This window comes from Periophthalmus magnuspinnatus, chromosome 12, assembly GCF_009829125.3.
Source record: "Periophthalmus magnuspinnatus isolate fPerMag1 chromosome 12, fPerMag1.2.pri, whole genome shotgun sequence".
In the NCBI taxonomy this organism is placed as follows: Eukaryota; Metazoa; Chordata; class Actinopteri; order Gobiiformes; family Gobiidae; genus Periophthalmus; species Periophthalmus magnuspinnatus.
The window spans coordinates 5,599,156-5,620,519 of record NC_047137.1 but is presented as its reverse complement, the minus strand read 5'-3'; the positions used below and the strand labels follow the sequence as shown (position 1 = coordinate 5,620,519).

General features: G+C 38.7%; 1 protein-coding gene across 1 annotated transcript in view; it reads left to right on the top strand.

Annotated features, from left to right (window-relative positions):
• Positions 1-21,364, top strand: part of LOC117379214 (matrix metalloproteinase-17-like) — a 136,344-nt gene that overhangs the window by 66,510 nt on the left and 48,470 nt on the right. Inside the window, exon 4 of the mRNA XM_033975892.2 lies at positions 20,316-20,605. Within this exon, the coding sequence (XP_033831783.1) occupies positions 20,316-20,605 (290 nt within the window). The remainder of the gene's footprint in view (positions 1-20,315; positions 20,606-21,364) is intronic.

The window sequence follows — 21,364 nt, the reverse complement described above, 5'->3', positions numbered from 1 at the left end:
TCTTCCTATCTATCAGAGGCTTCCGCAGGTATAGCTCTTATTTGTCTCTGTGGAGGCTGTTCCCTGGGCTCCTGGTATACATTTGCCCCAACACTCATGGGGTGGGCTGATCCTCCTCAGTCATTCTCGTTCTTTTTGGCTCCTCATCTCTGAATATAGTTGGGTAAAAATGTATGGGAAGCAAATCCATTCAAATGTATTTAAACATGTCCAAAACAGTTTTACGTGACTTAATGTAGTCAGTCACAAGTGCAATATTTTGAGTTTCTGTAACAGTTAGTTGCATCTGTATTTTTTGTATTTGTCTGTGACTTCGGTAGTTGTATGTGTAAATCTTAATGTGTGCTTGACTAAAGGTAGTCAAGCACAAAAATAAGAGAGACGCTAAATTATCAATATGAAATACATGTGAACCATTCAAAACATATGCGCAAAAGTCATTTTACAGATGCACAAAACTGTTTTACACACAGACAACACTGGTTTCACACTTACAGATTGGTAGTTACACGCGCACAAACCTCCAGCTGTACATAAGGACTGTAGACACGATCCTCATGGAGATCTGATCCACATGTAGATGATGCATTCAGGGCCTGCCTAAAATTGCGCCAACCACCATTGCTGTGAAACTATGTATTATAAAATATAAACAGTATGAATAATGTTATACAGAAAACAAAGAAGATTAGAAATATATATACTGCAACTTTCATGAGCCTGTATTATTACCATTTTAAATTTTTTGTGTCTTACCCAGCTGGCACTGGGTGCCGGAGTCAAGGCCACAGGCAGGTGAGGATCTGGGCAGCGTGAGATCGTGGATGTGTCTGTCAGGGCAGAGCACTAGGCTAATCTGTCTGAGGCTGCAAGAGCTCACTGGCTCAGTGAAGCTGGGGAGGACTCTTGCCAGATACTACTCTGCGGTAGGGAGGGGACGATATATGATAATATCACTAATCGCGATCAAAAAGGTTAATCGCTCATGGCATTTCTTAATAATCATAATCATTGCACATGATTATAATCGCCTTTACGGCACCAGAGACTGCCTCATGCTTCGCGTTTCAATACAATGTTTAGATGTTAGTTCTGGTGTTTACCCACAAGGGGGCCCTCTATCATAGCAATGAAACTTGTTAGAATGTTCCATCCCAGGATAAAGCTATGTTATTGAGTTGTTTCGACTGATCATAGGGTGCTGAACAGTGACCATCCTTGCATGCCCAGTCCACGGCGCATGCTGTGCACCCTGTCCAGTGTTGATGCTTGATGTCAGAGTATGCTGCATGTTTGTCTTTAAATCCCCACAAACACCTGCTCCAATGTTATATTCCGGTTTTCAAGCATCTCCAAAAATGGCTCACTTATGTATTCACCACTTGCCGTTGTTCCCAGTCCTGATCTATAAAGTGACATGTCAGTGACGTTTTCCCAGACCAGCAATCTGCGGTGAAGGACAGAAAGGGTTTGTTGTTTTCTGAAGAAATTAGTTCTTTGACACAGCTTTTTATCTATTTTGTAAATGTTGTCAATGACTTGAGTGTGGTAATAATTTTTTTTTTCGGATTTTAGACCATACCTTGGCTCTACATGCACAGTGAGATGCTCAAAATTTTTTCAAATTTTTTAGAGCAGGCATCAGTGTTCTCCCACTTTTTTGGGCTTCAAATAACAACTGTACAACTATTGGTTACTTAGGGCGCTAGAGGCTGATGCTTGCTGTTTCTTATTCTTAGTTGCCTCTTGATATTTTTAGAGGTGATGGACATTAAAATGATTTCATGTTTGAAGTGTTCTTCTTCCCCACTTCTGCTCCGATGCTCACATGGATGGTGCACTTTGCTTTCCCTGGTGTGGACTGGGTGAAATGGTCCCATATTGGATTTGGCTTTTGTGCAGCCATTGCCTGCAAGAAATAAGTTTTAAAGTTAACAATTCAAAAAGAAACCCAAACATTTAACATTATTTCCTATTTAAAGAGAAGACTAACTGGGCAGTGTTATTATTATTAATTTATTAAAACTGTGCCGTGTGCTGACAAAGGCAGTTTTATGATTTAAAAAGCCTTTCAGTATGCACCTTTTCACTAGAATGAATATTTATGTGCCTCCTGTGCCAGCAAATCTTCAGAGAAACGAGTGGAATACACTGTGTTAATAGTTCATTTCCTCTCAAAAAGAAAAAAAAAAAATTATAACACGGCACTTTCACGCGCATGAGGACACACTGAGAAATCTGCATAGACTAATATTGAACCTCTTACATGTCCCCACTGACTGTATTTTGGTGCTGTCACAGCCACCTTAGCCAAGTGGATTATAAAACTAAAGCCCAATTTTTTATTGTTTTGCACGGCGCTATTTCCCCTGTTGTATCTTGTCAAATGTTCTGACTGCCTTGTTTAGTGAGCAAGAGCAAAACCACATGTGTTCATGTTGCTAAACAAGCACTCGTAGTTCTTGCTGCGGACTCACAAATCTGACAGTGACAATAACGACAAATTATAAAGTTACTGTTCCTTTTACAGTAATGTGGTATTAATTAAATTATCATTGCTTACTTTGGCTAGAGAGAAGGAAATAAATCTTACAAATTTTCTCCAAAACTAGTAAACTTCTAAGAGCCTACAAGTCTCGTTCTTCTGTTGTGAGAGGCCCTTCAGCTCCTTCAGCTGTAGCCGTTCAAACAAGTGCCTGAATAAATATTGGCCTTGAAGACAAAATTACAGCCGATATCCAAAATGTTGCATATATCTGCCCTATATGCTCGAAATATTCTTTGATCTCTAATTTTAATCTATAATTTTCTATAGTTTCAATGTTTAATTGTTTAAATAAGTGATTGGTTGGTTTTAGGATAAAACTTTTTTAGGTACCATCATGTAGCTTAATGGAACCAACTAAATGCATTAGTGAATTGGAGAATGGATACTTTCCAGCAATGATGATCCTTCCCACCAATATTTTAGCCAAGTTATAGCAAAAACTAACTAATAGTTTGCACAGTGAGAGTGTCTAAAGCTGTGCACTTCAAATCCACTGAGGACTGGAGAGCGCACGCTGAGCCATGTTCAAATAGGAGCGTGCCTTGTAATTAAAGCATTAAGCGCAGTCATAACTTAGCGGCAGGGGTCTGTCACTGTGCTAATTGTAATCATAGCTCACAGTTGTTAGTGGGAGTCTGGAAATAGCACAACGGGCAGGAACAGAGCGCCAACTGTTGGAGTCTTAAGGTGGGATAGACTTCATAACAATGATGAAGCAGGTGAAAGTCAATGTCAATGTCAACTCATTCTGCTAAGAGTTTTGGCAATGCAGTGTATGTGTGAGCTCTGATAAATTCTTAGGTAGGGATGTCAAGATAATTTGGTTAATCAATAACTGTGATTTTGTTTAAAGTCACAATATAATGGTAAGAACAATAAATCGGTCATTTTAATTCAGAAAATGTAAAACCCTGTTGCATCTGTCTAATTAACTTTGCTTTATTATTAAGAAAGTTTGATTTTATAAAGCTGAATCATACATGAGGAATAGATTGTTTGTTCTCGCAATAGCACCATAGACCGTATATATAAATGGACATAGCTAACGACTCCATCAACTCTGGCTCCAATTCACTTTCCATTGAAAAGTTGTCACCCCTCTCTCTGTAACTGCTGCAGTGAACCTCATCATTTTGGGCTTAAACTGTTCATATTGACCGGGTCTACATGATTGTGGGTTTTTATATGAACATTAATAATAGACGAATCAGACGCCTTCTTTCTCCCAAGTCGCTCCCACTAGCATTAGCAACAGGTTTGATTGACAGCATTGCTAAGTGCCTGCTCCATTCTAAACCAGCAGTGCGGGCGGGAAGGGATGTTACCTTCATCAGCCTCACTTTGGATTGGCTCTTTGGTTGCTATGATATTTGCGATCGGAAGTACAAATATGTGACTCGGCTCCAAATTCGTCCCTATAGCCTTGGTGAGCTTCATGTGACTGGAGCCGAATGCTATGGGTGATGTCACACTCACTTAGTCCTTCTAACACAATCTATGAATAGTATTAAAAAAATCTTTGATAAGTAAAAGTGTTTCTGCCATGCTGATGTAATCTTCTCTAAGGATTGATTGAATATCATTTATCATAATTTGTACGGCTGTGGATCTCAGCAGATAGACTGGACAGCCTCCAACTATGTCACATAACATACTGTGTTAGACTGCACAATTTGCAGTCAAGGTGGCATATTTCTGTTTTACTTGAGTTATTGATTTATTCTTTATCTATCTATGACATTATGTTTGGTTATACAACATCCTTTGTTCTAATCCCTGTCCGGGTAGTACTGTTTACTTGCTGTTTTATTGAGACAATCAGTTCTACAGTTTTGAACAAGAAGTCAATGGACCTATTTCTCTTATTAAGCTTGGTCAATAATGCAAATGTAAAATATCGATCTCCATACCATATAGTTTATTACTTAATACCAGAAAACAGCTACATTATTTCAACATTTTTGCCCACAAAATATTGACTGCATGCTATAATCATAGATCTGTAACAATCCCTTCTTGACAGGACTAGAGAACTCCATATTTATCAATCATCAAAAAGCGTGAAACCCATCCTTCCTCTTAAAATGCTTCCACACATCCCGTTTCACAATACTGTTTACCACATAGCCTTTTACTAACATGGCACTACATAATTCCTGGACATGGGATCCTTCGGCACTCATCCATTCGTGTCCACCAACCTGTGAAATTGCTTGGAGGAAGTTTTAAGGATAACTCCCCTTCTGTTATTGAGTCTTATCGTATTACGTGCTGCCATATTTTCCTCCAGATTTCACAGCGTAATAGAGAAGTGGGATGACAGCCAACCAGAGAGGTTTGAAAAAGGAGAGAGGGAGGAGGGACTTTTACTTGATGTCTTTCATCTTTTTTGGAAAATTACTATATGTGTTTTCAAGAAAGACAAGAAATGGATGGTAATTGTTAGTTATGGAGTTAGTTATAAGACTACTGAAAATGTGTAGTTAAGGAGGGGCTATTACACTTCTATGGAGTAGTGATCGTACACATAAGAGATTCAGTATTGCCATGTTATTTTAATTGTTGTGAAAATGCTATATTCACCCAAAGTTCTTGAGAAGATTTCTGTGTAAAGGAGTTTATATTTGTATTTCGCTATATTCACCCAAAACAACATACTAAAATGTTTTGTTTTTGATGCTCCTATTACTTCCTTGTTTGTCATTCACCCTTCAGAGTGCTATCAAAACATAATCAGTATACATTCCACTAATTAAACTATTGCACATTGCATCAGGTTTATGAAGTTGTAGTGTATTATTTTATATCTTTCTTTTGAACAGAAAGTTTATGTTCTGAAAGTTTATGCAAAGGACTTTTTTTCTGTGACGAACTCAGGGAGGGTAATTTGATTATTATTTATTTTATTAATAGTGTTATTATTTATTTCCTGACTTTTGTTCTGTGAAGAATCCAGAAAGGGTTATTTGATTATGTGTGGCTTTCTGGAAAACAATACATTTTTACGTTTAGGCGCTCCTGCAATTGTCATACTTTTTCTGTTACAAACTGACCCTGGCCCCCCATCAGAGAAGCGAAAAGTTATGTGGCCCTCACAGGAAAAAGTTTGGGGACCCCTGGTCTAAAGTCTAAAATTTGACTAAAATAGTACAATTAGCCCAATTTTTTCTCAACTACAGTAATGAGTATTTAGGCCCGAGCCCATACAGTAATGAGTATTTGCAATTACTTTTCACCCCAGTGTTGTTAGGTGTATCAGTTACAAATGCATTACCATATACGCTGAGCATCTTGAGAAGACCCTGCATCGCCACATGCTCCCACCTGCTACTACATACACGATATGAAAGGCCGCCGGCACAGAGGGCTTTCAATTTCCAGGCTAATCAGCTTATGTCGGAGGGAGGCTATTGCTGCATGCTAGGTAGATATATTATGGATATATTATGGAGTGTGCAGTGGTGGGTGAGTGAGCGCATTTTCAGCCGGGTCGTTTGATGTAGGCTCATGTCTCGGTGGAACTGGAGGATCCACAGGAGGTGTAGGCAGGCTCCCATCCCACCGAGAGGAAGCAGAAGGCGGGGGACACACAGCAGAAACAGGGGCTTTCATGGAAACTGAATCATTCTGAATCTGAATAAAGCAGAGATTGTAATGCACAGGTGAAATGTACTGATGTGTGCTTCTGTGACTGTTTGTGATGGCTTAACTTCATAATTGTTGTAGTTACTCATTATCCAATAATCTAAAGGAGAACTCATGATTCCAGAGATGTGTTTAAATGGGTCAAAAAATGTAAAGTGGTTTTATTTATCAAATAAATATCTCTTTATCATGGGTCAGTCTGTCTCTGAAGCTGCTTTCAAGAGTGGACAGCACATCCCAGCCAAGACCCACCTGTCTTCCCCCTCCCACACTCCCTTCCAAGTCTAGGGGGCAGCCCAGGACAGAGCTAGACTGACGATCTTGTTGTCCATCCATTCATCTTCTTCTGCTTATCTGTGGCCAGGTCACAGTGGCAGCAGTATAAACAGGGACTCCCAGACTTCTGTTATCCTGAACACTTCCTCCAGCTCCTTCAAGGGCGTCCTAAGTTGTTCCCAGGCCAGCCGAGAAACATAGTTTCTCCAGTGTGCCCTGGGCCTTCCCCTGGGCCTCCTTTCAGTGGGACATACCCTTAGCAACCCCGGACCCAGTACTCCCAGAGAATTCCCCAAAGGACACGGTCAAATCTATTCTCCTGATCCACAAAGCACTTGTGGACTGGTTGGGTAAACTCCCATGAACCCTTAAGCACCTAATGGAGAGTATAGAGGTGGTCCAATGTTCTGCAGTTGGGATGAAAACCTGTTTGGCAAGGGTGACTCTACCAGCGGCATGAACCCCGTGACAACATAGCTCCCAGGTTCATTCGGGCACTCAAACTCCTCCTCCATATTACCATTCCATACAATCTTGTTCTCTGATTGAAAACCTGCAATATTCTATAGCTACATATATAAAATATAAATATATATGTGCTGGAGGAATCATCATGGGAGGACAAGCCCCTGCATGGGATGTACCACCGGAACATAATTGAAGAGGCTGATATGAAGAAATCCTACCAATAGCTTAAGAGGACAGCAAGAAGGACAGCACAGGGGCACTCATCCTGACTGCACAGGAGCAGGCCTTGAGCACTAGAGCAATAGAGGCCCAGATGTACCACACCAGACCCAAGACCCAAGGTGTAGGTTGTGCAAAGAGGCCCCTGAGACAATCCAGCAACTAACTACAGGGTGTAAGATGCTGGCAGGGAAAGCACATATGGAGCAGCATAACCAAGTGGTGGGCACAGTGTACAGAAACATCTGTGCAGAGTACGGACTGGAAACCCCAAGGTCAAGGTGGGAAACCTCCAAAGGTAGTGGAGAATGATCGAGCCAAGATCCTGCGTGACTTCCAGATACAGACTGACAGAATGGTGACGGCAAACCAACCGGACAGTGTGGTGGTGGATAAACAACAGAGCAAAGCTGTTGTGGTGGACATTGCCATACCAAGTAATGGAACATCAGGAAAAAGGAACATGACAAACTAGAGAAATACCAGGGGCTCAAAGAAGAGCTGCAGAAGGCCTGGAAGGTGAAGGCATCAGTGGTGCACGTGGTCATTGGAGCACTCGGGGCAGTGACCCCCAAACATCAGACATCTCAGTCCAGAAAATTACAGTACTAGGAACAGCAAAGATACTGCGCAGAACGCTCAAGCTCCCAGGCCTCTGGTAGAGATCCCAAGCAAGGAAAAGAGGGATGACACCATAAATAAATATGTATGTATGTATATATATATATATATATATATATATATATATATATATATATATATATATATATATATATATATATATATATATATATATAATGTGAGAGATAAGTGCAGTTTGTAATGTTTTGATTTTGACTTGCTTACACGGAGCACTAGAACTTTCAGTGCATTTTACTGAGGTGATGCATGGTGTTTATGTGAAAAATCTTGGTCGGTTGAAGACATCTACTTGTCTTCTCATGTAGTCTTTAGCTTGTCTCCCTTGGCTTACTCTGTTGGGGTCAGAGGTGAGGACTGGACCAAGGGGAGGGGTGCATTTTGACAGAGAACCCCAGCGTCCTGTGATAATGACGATGAAAGCCAGCCAGTCGATGAATTTGGATTTCACTCACTTTTTGTCTCAGAGGTCTTGGGAGGTGTTCCCTATGCAGAGTTGTAGATATGTCTTACATAGAGTAGCCTAACATTAAGTTTAAGCCCAGTTAAAGTACAATGTTACTTTGTTAACTCTGAATCTAGCAAATGTAACAAGTGTAATGATATTACAATGATATAATATGATCTGAATAAATGTTTCCATCATAAGTCAAAATAAGAGACATATATAAGATATTTACAATGCAGTTCAACATTTCACAGTTTTTACATATGATACATGAAACCACAAGATAATAGCATTTATGAATGAAATCGTCCTACTCTGAGGGTTGATGATTTTACAGTTAATCAGTGTCACAAACTTGGTTCTTGGAGATGACTCATTTTTGAGGGTTGTAAAGATAGGAGCAAAACCATCCTGTTTATTCCATTCCTTTTATAGGGGTTATGAACTCAGGAATGAAGATCTCCAAATGCCCAGCTGGTTAGTGGGCAGGGTGTTACCTCACTAGCAAAATTAATTAAGAATGACATGAGAAATCATAGTTTTTGGGACAAGTTCAGGCGGTATCACTACAGTACTATGCATTGTAAGGTATTTGACATTATCACTTCCAGTGAATTCTCTGGGCACAACTTATTGTTGAGTTGAATTGAAGCGGTCACCATGAGAAGTGGCAGACCTGTGCAAAGAGACTAGGGGGTTGAGTATTTGAACTTTCATAAATCAAGTCCTCCAGTTTGTGTGTGGACCCGTGGCTTTCAAACGACCACCTGCTGTAGCTCCCTAACGCGCCGCCATCTGACATCCACCTGTTCAGACGTTTAAAAGTGTCTGAAAAGAAGCATCCCAGTGACAAGGCCATGTGTGCCATGGAGGGTTCTGATGAAAAAATTTATGAAAAGGACTGGAAAAGTAACTCTAGTAGCTCTACTGGAGGATGTGAGATGAGTGCAGACCACTGTGTTCACTGTGGTCAATACAGCCGTATGGCCCCAGAAACCAAGCACAGGAGGAGCCTGATTATGTAATACTCATGTGGGAAAGGGTGGAGCTGACTTTATGTGAGATTTACTATCTCTAAAACTAGCTTTCATCACATCTCTTCCTTTCATTACAAGTCACTATAGAAGTTTCTGTTGTTGTAAGTGAGTGAATGGGAGTGTTCATCTAGCAGTGAACCAAAGATGCATGTGAACAGTTTTCATTGTCCGCCCATGTCCACAGAAAATGATGACATCATACTGAGCTTGTACAATGTGTGTGAAGATCAATCCAACATTGCTGATTGAGATGATTAGTTACACCTTTTGAGAAGCTTTAGTTCCAAAAAACAGTGCTAAATTGACAATAAAAAATTGAAATAAAAAGCCTGAATTGAGAACTGAACTGTAGAATTTAATTATTATAAATTATGTCAAAATACTGTCTTGTTCCCGTGCGCTTAATCATGTTTTGTGTATTGTCACATGGAAATCTTCGTCTAATCATACCCCTATTTACTGTATAGTAGGGTTTAACAATACACACTCTTCAACCTCGCATGGTCTTCCTCCTCCTCGCCTGGTCTTCCTCCTCCTCGCCTGGTCTTCCTCCTCCTCGCCTGGCCCTCCTCCGCCCCCCTCCCTCCTCCTCCCCTGGCCGATTTTTCTTGTTTTGTCTGATTTTTCCTGTTGTTTGATTTTCCTGTTTGTTTTGTGTGTAGGCAGCACAGTGGCTGAGTGGCAACACTCATGCCTCATAGCAAGAAGATTTGGTTCGATCCCCGGGTCGCCCAGGCCTTTCTGTGTTTCTCCTCATGTCTGGATGGGTTTCCTCCGGGTACTCCGGTTTCCCCCATCAACCAAAACATGAACGCCCTTCGAGACAACTGTTGTTGTGATTTTGGGTGTTACAAAAATAAAATTAAGTGAATTGAATTGAACCTCGAGCTTGAAGATTACAGCAAGTATTTGTCATGTGTAGTTACAGTTAGAAAAATCTGCATTTCAACTTGCCTTGGATCCAGAATACACTTCTTCAATACTTTACAAAGATGTGTCTGGTTGTTGGTAAATCACCCCGTTTTCAAATAGCCATGATTGACAGGTGGATTAGCCAATCAGGGACACATGGTCTGTTCGCATCACAACAAATATGGCTGCTTACAAGGAACAAAGAAAGAAAAAAATACCACTGATAAACATCGCAGATTTTTGCAGAACCCGTGAGCGAAGCAATAAAGTGAACTTTGAGGTGAGAGAAATTTGTAAATTTGTAGACGATGTGACCAATGAGTTCCTTCGTTTCACATGCATCACTGAAAAAAAAAAAAAAAATTGGATTGCACAATCATGTTGTGGTTCTGGCTCGAGATGTGACTGGGTGCATGGGGACCAGACTGATATCCAGAAAAAAAAACGAGAGATGTCATTCTGGATTTGCCATGCAACAGGTAAACAATATATATTTTAGCTGCCCTCCTATCTCTATTAAATAATATCGAACCAAAGAATGTTGTCATGTAATTTGAAATTCACTGCATCCTTTTCTTTCACTGTTCACCAGCTGAATTCTTGATACTCATTTCAACTCAAGCATCCAAACTTCAGACTGTAAAAGTTTCACAGTTACATATACAATACGAACCCATTAAGACCCAGCTCTAATGCATCACTATAAATCACATTCGCTTTTACTGTCCCTTGCCCAATAATCATTTCAAAAAGTAGTTTTATCTCTTTCATATTAAATAGACTGATGATATTCTTTTTACCCAATTCTCAAAGTACCTCATTAACATCAGCATTATTTCGTCTCCCTGAGTACGCTCCTATCTCACTCTCTTTTTAACAGAAAGGATTTGTGAAAAAGACAGATTTTGGGACATCAGATGCAGCCAGTGTGTTAGAAGAAGATGGAGTTTTGTGATCATTGAACCTAGTCGCCTCCAGAATTTTTTAAGAAGCTTGTTATAGTCGCTATGAATGACATTTACAGCTTTGGTTAGAGTCCGTGGAGAAGGTATAGGGGATTGGAAGCGTTTTGTAAAACTAACATTGTTCTTACCAGGGCATTTTCAAACTTGGGATGTTTTTATTAGGATTATTCTGCGTTCAAACTGTTGCATGTTAATGGGTTTTTCTGTATTTTTTTACCAACAAAACTCAAATGTGAGACAATTTTTAAATGGTATCTTGGTAACCGATTTAAATAGTTGTGATTTCATGTATATTATGTAGGCTATAAATACTTTCATTCATCAAACATATAAGACATACCAAGTCACATATAACATTCTTTGATTGTATATACTGTATCAAATAAAAATACTTATTTAAAATATACTGCTATCATTTTTGTTCTTAATATAACTGGCGTGGTGTTAAAGAGACTGTACTAGTTCTGTTTACTCCTTGTTTACTCTTTCTAATGATTTTTACTCCATATAGTGTATTGTAACTGCAGCTATTTTCTGAAAACATGAGATTGAATATTATTGCTTAAAATTTTGTGTTCATGACAATCCCAGACAATTTCTCGTCATGGTTCAACACCAGAGCAGAGAAGGGACTGCGTTCCAGTTGGTCAGATCTTCCAAGTTTTGACTTGCAAATTCAAACTGTAACACCCTTCCACCTTGGAATTCCTACTTGGAAACTCGGGAAACATTTCAGAACCCCAATCTGGATCTGAGTTCCAATCAAATTAAAATCCCTATCTACTGTCTCCCTGCTGTCTGTGAGCTTGCTACTGTGCAGACTTTGAGCCTCTGCAGTTATAAATGCACTGTTATGCTGTTATGCCATTGCATACACAGCTAATGTCAACAAAGTAAAAAAAAAAACCAAAACACTTACAACCATTGATTTAGAATGTGTAATAACAATATTCAGGTAAATATGTAATTGGATGTGCATTTTAGCTTTTGCTAGTTTTTATTAGTTGTATGAGTCATTCATGTACACTATTGCAATGCACTGGTCATTGTTTTTCCACCTTGACAAACTCCAAGGTGTGAGTTCCGTCCAGTTAGGTTTAAAATCAGGTTTAATTAGTTTTTTAATTCAGTATTACCCATCCATACACTAGTGCCTACAGTTGTTTGAAAACACAATCACAATTATGTAAAATAGCAATAATAGAACTTCACATCCAGCCTTCCACTGTACCTGCACTGCTGATAATATCCTGAAGAAATACAAAATAGACAATCCAATGAGTGATGAGTCAGCAGGGCCTGCAGACAAGCCCTACCTCAGACAGAATGAGAATGTGAAGCAGATGTCAGGCTGTGATTTGGGTGACAGGATCTCCCCTTTCAGGCTGTGTAGAAGAACAGAGCAGAGAACAGGAGTACAGCAGTTTGTAGTGACAGAACCATGGATGTGAGGAGTAGACGTGAGAGGTTTTAGCTCAGCTGGTTGTCAGCTTATGAGGTGTGTGAGAGACTTTGTTAAATGAAGAGTAATATTCAAAAGTATAAGAATTAGGGAATTAGGGGAACTATATGATTTGTTTTGGAAAGCTGTTGGAAGGACAATATTGATTTGCATGTTAATGATGAACTTAAAGGCTCTGTACCTGATTTTTACTGTCTTAAAAACAGGAAAAACAGAACGATAGTTCATTTTGGAGTGACTATACCTCACTTATCTTTTGAATTCCGATCATCCTAATTATTCAATGTGATTCATTTATAAGCACTTTTCACAAGAGAGAACAGACATTGTTACAGACCAGAGCAGAGTTCACATGTTAGCATGCTAATTAGGACTTCCTGATTAATGATTGAAAACACTTTGTAATGACATGTAGACAGAACATAGCGGTCAATTTTGACTTCAAGAGATGCTTATACAATATATCTGTGCTGGGGCAAGACAAATTTTACTAAGGCATGCGCTCACTTTTGTTCTTCTAAAAGAAAGTATTCTGTGTGTGTGTATAAGAAATATGTCCTAAATATCCTAGTGCATAGTGCAGTTACTGTAAACAGTGTAGTGTGATTTTTAACACATTATGCATAGCATAGGCTACAAAATCACTTGTTTGCAAGCCACATCCCTGTTTTAGTTTTACTGTGTGTGGGTTAGGCTCAAGTCATTACATTTGAACCCATTTCTTCTGGCCAGGTGGGTCAGGTTAGATTTTGACTAAATTCGGGCATGGTGGCATGGATCTGCTTCTTTCTGAATCAGGGCGACCCGAAAATTACTGGACAGTCTTTTTGTACTGGTGTCAAGTTACAAAATGCTGTTTATTTGACAACAATTGACCTCATAATCATGGAGAAAAGTGTAAACGAGTGAATGAATGAAATAAATATGAAATAAATATGAAACAACACCTAGATGCTTGCACAGTGAAACCATACTGGTTACAAAAAACTCTAGAAATTGACCTACACCATAAAACATAGGTTCAGCCTCGTCTTGAGGAGTGTTTTGTGGCGCCTCTGTTCACAGCACAGAGTGAAGGAGAGGGATGAAGGCTGTGAGTGAGCGCTGGAGCAGCATTGATGCTCTGGCAGGGCCAGCTCTGAAGTCAAGTTACTTGACATATACCATACCATTTTTTTTTTTTTTTTTTTACAAATCATAGGCCTTTAGAATTCTATATTACTTGAACAATGTTAAGATGATAAACTGACTTAAAGCAGGTCATGTGTGCACTCATATGAACTCAGATAATGTATTACTGTTCAGATAAGCCAAACTCACATTACAGGACAGTGCGCTGCAGGCAGTCGTTCCTTATGAGTTTAATGCCCATAGACTTCATTATGGCCAGAATCTTTATGGGGCAATGCAATTAACTGGCCATTGTCCAAGGTTCACTGCAAGAAACGCTGTTCAGTTTAACTGAGCTCAATAGCCTCTATATTTTAATAGTGCATAAGCTTACAGTAAGTGGTAGTGGTAATTAGTCCTTCTCCGAATTTATGACCACGAAAATAATCATATGGAACTGTAGTTTTTTTCACTTTTGTGTTATTAAGACTCACAGTAATTTGAAAACCGCAGCACAGTGTAAGTGTTCGGATTGTCAAAGAAATTGATACCTAGATTCTTGATACTAAAATTTGTATTTAAACTAGATCCTCATTTAAGTAAGTACCAATACTAACAAAAAAATAATAATATTACCACCCCAATTACCACCTACACTGAAGTGGCTTCCTACACATGAAGCCACCCTGTTGTAACACATGTAGAATGTGGCTTGGCATTGTCTTGCTGAAATAAGCAGGAACGTCCCTGAAAAAGACGTTGCTTGGATGGCAGCATATGTTGCTCCAAAACCTGTATGTACCTTTCAGCATTAATGGAGCCTTCACACATGTGCAAGTTCCCCGTGGGCACTCAGAAACCCTCATATCATCACAGAGGCTTTTGAACTTTGTGCTGATAACATCCGGATAGTCCTTTTCTCCTTTGGCCCACAGGACACGACGTCCATGATTTGCAAAAACAATTTCAAATGTGGACTCGTCAGACCACAGCTCACTTTTCCACTTTGTGTCAGTCCATTTCAGGTGAGCTCGGGTCTAGAAAATCTGGCGGAATTTCTGGGTGTTGTTGATATTTGGCTTTCTCTTTGTGTGGTACAGTTTTAACTTGCACTTGGAGATGTAGCGACGAACTCTGTTAACTGACAATGGTTTCCTGAAGTGTTCCTGAGCCCATGTGGTAATGTCCTTTACACATTCATGTCTGTTTTTAATACAGTACTGCCTGAGGGGTCGAAGGTCACGGGCATTCAATGTTGGTTTTCAGCCTTGCCTCTTACTTGCAGAGATTTCTCCAGATTCTCTGAATCTTTTGCTGATATTATGGACCTTAGATGATGAAATCCCTAAATTCCTTGCAATTGTACGTTGAGAAACGTTGTTCTTAGACTGTTGGACTATTTGCTCATGCAGTTGTTCACAAAGTGGTGAACCTCGCCCCATCCTTCCTTGTGAATGACTGAGGCCTTCGGGGATGCTCCTTTTATACCCAATCATGACACTCACCTGTTTCAAATGAATCTGTTCACCTGTGGAATGTTCCAAACAGGTGTATTTTAAGCATTCCTTAACTTTCCCATTCTTTTGTTGCCCCTGGCTCTGCTTTATTGGAACGTGTTGCAGACATCAAACTGAAAATGAGTGAATATTTGCATAAAAGCAATAAAGTTTATCAGTTTGAACATTAAATATCATGTCTTTGTAGTTTATTCAGTTCAATATAGGTTGAAAAGGATTTGCAAATTATTGTATTCTGTATTTTGTTTTAAGTTTTACACAGCGTCCCAACTTCACTGGAATTGGGGTTGTAAGTGTACAAATTTGGACCTTTTATAGACAGTTATCAAATGTTTCAGAATAAGAAGAAAGAAACTACTGTTATTTAGTGTGTACCCTGAGGAAGGCCATGCTGGGCCAAAATCTGTTGGTGCATATTTTATTTCAATAGCCGTACTGTAATAAAGGCTGTTTCATCATGCCTTGGACTTTTTTCAGTTTAGTCATTGAACATAACATTTTACCAAAAGACAGGGCTGTTTTCCTTTACTATTGTGTTGGAAGTTGCATTCTATTCTCAGAAACATTGTTTTACTTCAGTATTTGATCTTTGTCCATGGGCATCATTTGTGACAGTTTGTTTGTGGATCAAACAACACATTTGTTGAGTGGGTCACATGTTTGACAGACGTTTGAATCAAGGGAAAATATATAATTGCAATTTTCTGGCAAACACTGTAATTGTGCAGTGTTTTATGTTATAATAATATGATTCTGCTCACAGTTCAGAAGGGGTATTTTACTTCTATCGGGTATTCATTTCATTCATTTATTTCATTTCATTTATCTTTATCTATAAAGGGAGAGGCCCAATGAGAGTACCAGACTCTTTTTTCATGAACGCTCTGTTAAAATACAGTACAATACAAAAACAAACAAAACAAAGAACTAAATAAGTCAGTTTAAAACATTAAAAACAGGTGGAGGTGTGATTATAAATGTTTATCACCCGATTATTAAAATGGATTAGTGGCACCAATGTATCCAGTTTTGCATGTCCTTGAAATGTATTCCATTTTTGGGAAGCGAAATAACTGGAAAGGTTTTGGGGTTTTTTCCCACTTTCAGCTCCAGTGTGGCCAGTTTTTAGATGCAGACAGTCTAATTTTGTATTAAAACTTCCTGCAACAAAGTTAAACAAGTGAGATATTCAAGCAGTCAGTACAAATACATATTATACAGCGTTGTTGTGTTGTGAAAGATAGCTACTTTTTGATAGTGTGTACAGCAACGGGTTTTAAATTCATCACCTGTTATGAAACGAAGGTCTGAGTGAAAGAGTGAATCTAAAGGTTTCAAAGTAGAGGCTGAAGTCTGCACGTATATTACATCTCCATAATCTAGTACAGAAAGAAAGGGTGCTTATATAATTTATAATAATATAATAATTTTATATACTTATAATATACATATGCGTATATAGTTTTAGTTGCATTTCATGATAATTTATGATTTTTATGGAATTTTGGATTTCATTAAAATCTTGCTGCAGTTTTAAAATTGCCTTATCAGCAGAGGGAGCACTTGCATACAAAATGTTTGCAACCAACACAATTAATAAATATACTAAAACGTAGCAGGCCCAAAATTGAGCCTTGAGGAACTCCTTTGCTTAAGTTTAAAAAATTAATGAATGAAATTTTAACCCATCGACTACTACTGCCTCAGCTCTGTTTGTACCATTGTCAAATTCAATATATGTCTGATGCTTCAAGAGGATGTTATGACTCAAAAGCTTAAGTTAAATCAATAAACAATGCTATACAATCTCTGTCATCGAGGGCTGTGGAAATACCATTTCAAACTTTTGTGGTTGCAGTGACAGTAAAAAGCCAATAATAGTTTGCTAACTAACTAACTTTTCTAAAACTTTTGCAAGATGAGGTAATTTAGTTATTGGCTGGAAATTATTAATATTTTTAGTTGTCCCACCCTTATGTAAAGACAAAACGTGTCGTTTTCCATAACGCTTGTATAACTGCCATTTGAATTGACAATTTAAAAATATGTAATAGAAGTTTAATTAAATATGGGGCTGCTAGTAAAATAGACGTTTTGAATCCAGATCATTGGTTCCCGTGGACTACTTTGGCTCTTACTGTCCTCTAGAACATTGCTGGATTTTGGAGAGTCTCTATCAGTGTAGACATGAAGGAGGTTGATAAAGAAATCTGTGTTTTTTCTGCGTTGAACCAAGAATTATTAGTTTTTCATTCAAAATTTTCTTTTAGGTGTATGCCAGTCTTCATTTTAGTAACTGTATTAATAATAAAAAAAAAAAACATATTTAGATTACCACGTTACTTTTTATTGTTGTGAAAATGCATATATCAGTCGAAAACAACTTCACATGTTTTATAAGTTTCACTTTTATTTTTGACAATGAGAATCTCCCCTCGCTTCACTGTCCATGCTAAGTTACTGCCCCTTCAGAGCGCTATCACAACATAATCAGAGAGCATCCCACTAATGAAACTACTGCACATCACATCAGATTTGTCAAGCTGCTGTGTACAGTTTTATCATGCTTTTGTTTATTTATGGAGATTGTCATGTAGGAGCATGGGGGACTTAGGCTTGTGGGCGGAGTATTACACATTATCTTACAGCTAACTGAACTGGGCCCAGGAGAGATCGCTGAATTACTAAAACATGCACGGATGACCAAAAAAATCATTATAACATAGTAGAAATCTAAAAAAATAAAATAAAAAAAAACCAAAAACAAAACACAACTAGAGGAATTCAAAAAGACTGGAATATGAAGTGACAAACTAGTACAAGAATCTGTGTTTCAGAACAAGTTTTGTACAGAACTAAACCATATGATTAGCAGTTTTTTATGCAGAATAATATAGGATATTTTGTTGTTTGTAGAGGAAATTAAAAAACTCCATTCCATTCAAATTTCGATCTTGATTGAGTGTAATCTTGCAGCTCTAACTACTGCAGTGTATGGATGAATGGGAGTGAATAAGAAGAATGTCTGTACTGTATATTCCTGGTAACCTTCAAAGACTTGTATACCTATACATAAAATTCAATATGGTAAAGCACAAGGTCATTTTTAAGTAGGCAATATCACGTACCATGTAACGACCTTGTATTTTTATGCATTGGTCGAGAGTCTGACATATAATAGAATACCCTTGCTTTATCTCATGAGTTCAAAGTTCAAACTCCTTCCAGATGTTCCATTTTAATACAATTTCCTCTATATGTCAATCAGGGCAGTTCTATCATCTGAGTGCAAATGTGGTACCCACTGATAATTTAGATTCTTATAATATGATGTGAATTGTAATGACCTATATAAGGTTGTATGATTTAAAAAAACAAAAACAAATGTACCGGTAATAGTGATTTTTCTGACAAATACTGCGATTGCAATTCGATTTGCAATATATGTTTAAAAATAAGCATATTGTACACAACTCCAACAGAGAACATGTTTGCAGAGGTCAAAGTAAGTACAGGCCCCAGTACAGATATGTTATACAAGCATCTTTTGAGGTAAAAATAAATCCCCTACTGTCTGCATCTAATTAGAAAGCATTTTATTGTCTGATAATCTGGAAGCTAGTTGTTATTAGCTTTGCCATCACACCAAAACTCTGCACTCGTCTCTGAACCTATAAAGTCATCACAGTGAGTAATTAAGATGCTCAGAACCCATTAGGTAAGTGACAAATAACTTTGGACCTTTTAAAGTGAACTAGTTTTGAAAAAAAAGGGTACACAGGTACAGCACCTTTAACTACAGGCACATTTTTCTATAAGAGACATAGTATTTTGTTCATGGCAGGGAACATTCTACTGTCTAAATAATTGCAGCTTTTGAGATTTAATAATCACGCCAAGTCAAATTGTGATTTGATTGCAATTGTTGTGCAGCCCTAGCCAAATCACATGCATGATAAATGGGAATACAAAAATCAGGCATTCATCTATAGAACAGCAGAAGATCTGACAATGGAAGGCCAAAATGGGCTTAGCTTGAGTTGTTTAGCGTTTAGTCACAGCTTGCCTCGGTGGCCGCGGATATGGGAAGAGCTGCAGATGGAGGAGAGATTCTTGGACAAGGGAAAAAATGATTACTGTAAAAAAAAAAAAGATTAAAAATGATGACTGTCAGGGCAGGTTTGTAAGGGGAAAGCAGGCCATAATCTCTGATAGCACATTGTATCTGCTTATTACAGTTGTATAGGTGTGTGTGGGGGGGAGGGGGCCAGTGCAGAAGCTGTAAAATATAAAAACAGATGGAATCACAGCAAGGAATATTTCAACTGGTGCGACAGTGGTGTTTTTGGAGGAGGAACACGCTATGACAAGATGTTGGATATCGCAGGTGTTATTGGAAATGTGGTCATTGGTGTGTGGACTTGCATAGCCCATAGCCTATGTGCTTGTATATCAGACCAGTGGGGTTGCGGGGATTACAATATTACTTGCAAATAATAAAAGTTGTTTATGGTTATACAGAAAGTAGTTATAGAAGTTTGGGTACTTCAGAGTTTTGTAGAGAGTTGAACTGACAGTATAGTAATGCATATACTATAATTATACTTCACTGTATATTCAAGAAGGCTTATTTTGACTGCTTTATTAACCATATTTCACATTATGGGGGAATATACAGTTTTAAAGTCTAGTACTATGAATTATTCTAACTTTTTAAACAGATTAATTAAACACACAAGCACAACATTTTCTGGAGTGCAAGTAATGGACCAATACCCAGCCTTAGATGATATGAAAGCCATCAGTATATAATGCCAGCACACGGTATTAGAATTGCAGTTCTGCTAACCAGAATTGCAGTTCCTTGCAAAGCCAAAACAAACACAGATAACTGAGTAAAAACATTTAATGTCACTGTGAAAGATGTCAGGCAAAGCAATAGCCGATAGTGGACCCTCCACTGAACAAGCCATATAGTTTACCTTTAACTCAGGCTCTTTATTAGTTTAATGTTATAAGTGACTAGTTTTCTTCAGCCAAATCTAACATATTTCCTTTGTTTGTTGCAGGGTACGTACGTTTCCTAAGGACTCGGCTGGGCTGCTGGGCAGAGACACAGTGCGAGCTCTCATGTACTATGCCTTAAAGGTGTGGAGTGACATCGCCCCTCTCAACTTCCATGAGGTGGCGGGCAGCGACGCAGACATCCAGATCGACTTCACTAAAGCTGACCACAACGACGGCTACCCCTTCGATGGGCCCGGAGGCACGGTGGCCCACGCCTTCTTCCCTGGAGAGAGGTTTACGGCCGGGGACACGCACTTTGACGATGACGAGGCCTGGACCTTCAGATCACCAGGTATTGAAGAAACTCATGTTCATAGACAGTTTAAAGTGAGCCTCGCTTCCGTCAGTCTGCCCCAGGGCAGCTGTGGCTACAGTAGTAGCTTATCAAGTGTGGAAATGAATGAATAATGACTATAGTGTAGCGCTTTGAAAAAATGCATTACAAGTGTAAGCCATTATAATTATTAAAGAGAGGAGTGGCAGGTCTGGGGTATGATGAACAGTGTAGGTCTAGCAGGTTTGTAATCAGAAACACATGGCTTTAAACAGGGGTGTAGTGCGTGATGTCACAAGTTACTTGAAATGGCAGCACTCTGGATGCAGTAAATGTACCTAATTTGCACTGAAATTGCTAAAAACTGAACAGAAGATAATGCTATTAAAACACAATGTACACAGTTTAGTGTTTAGTTCCACTTTAAATGGAGTTGACTGTCTTTCTTGGCTGTATAATGTAATAGATTATTGTTTTAAAATATCTAGAATTCAAGGTGTATTTTTCCATTTTATTTCAATTATAACTTCTACAAAGCTATTCTGCTGTTGGAAAATTATTACCAAATTCAACATTATATATCAACCCTGATAACCCTGTATGTTTTTTATCAGTATGTATTAAATTCAGTGAAACAGCAGTGGCTCTAGTGCAAACAGTTGTTATGCTCTTAGGCAAGATCCACATTGTCTATAGTGTGAATGCAGTGTCAAGGGGCTGAGGGCGCAGATTGGCAGCCTTGCTTCCCTCAGTCTACCCCGGGGCAGCTGTGACTAT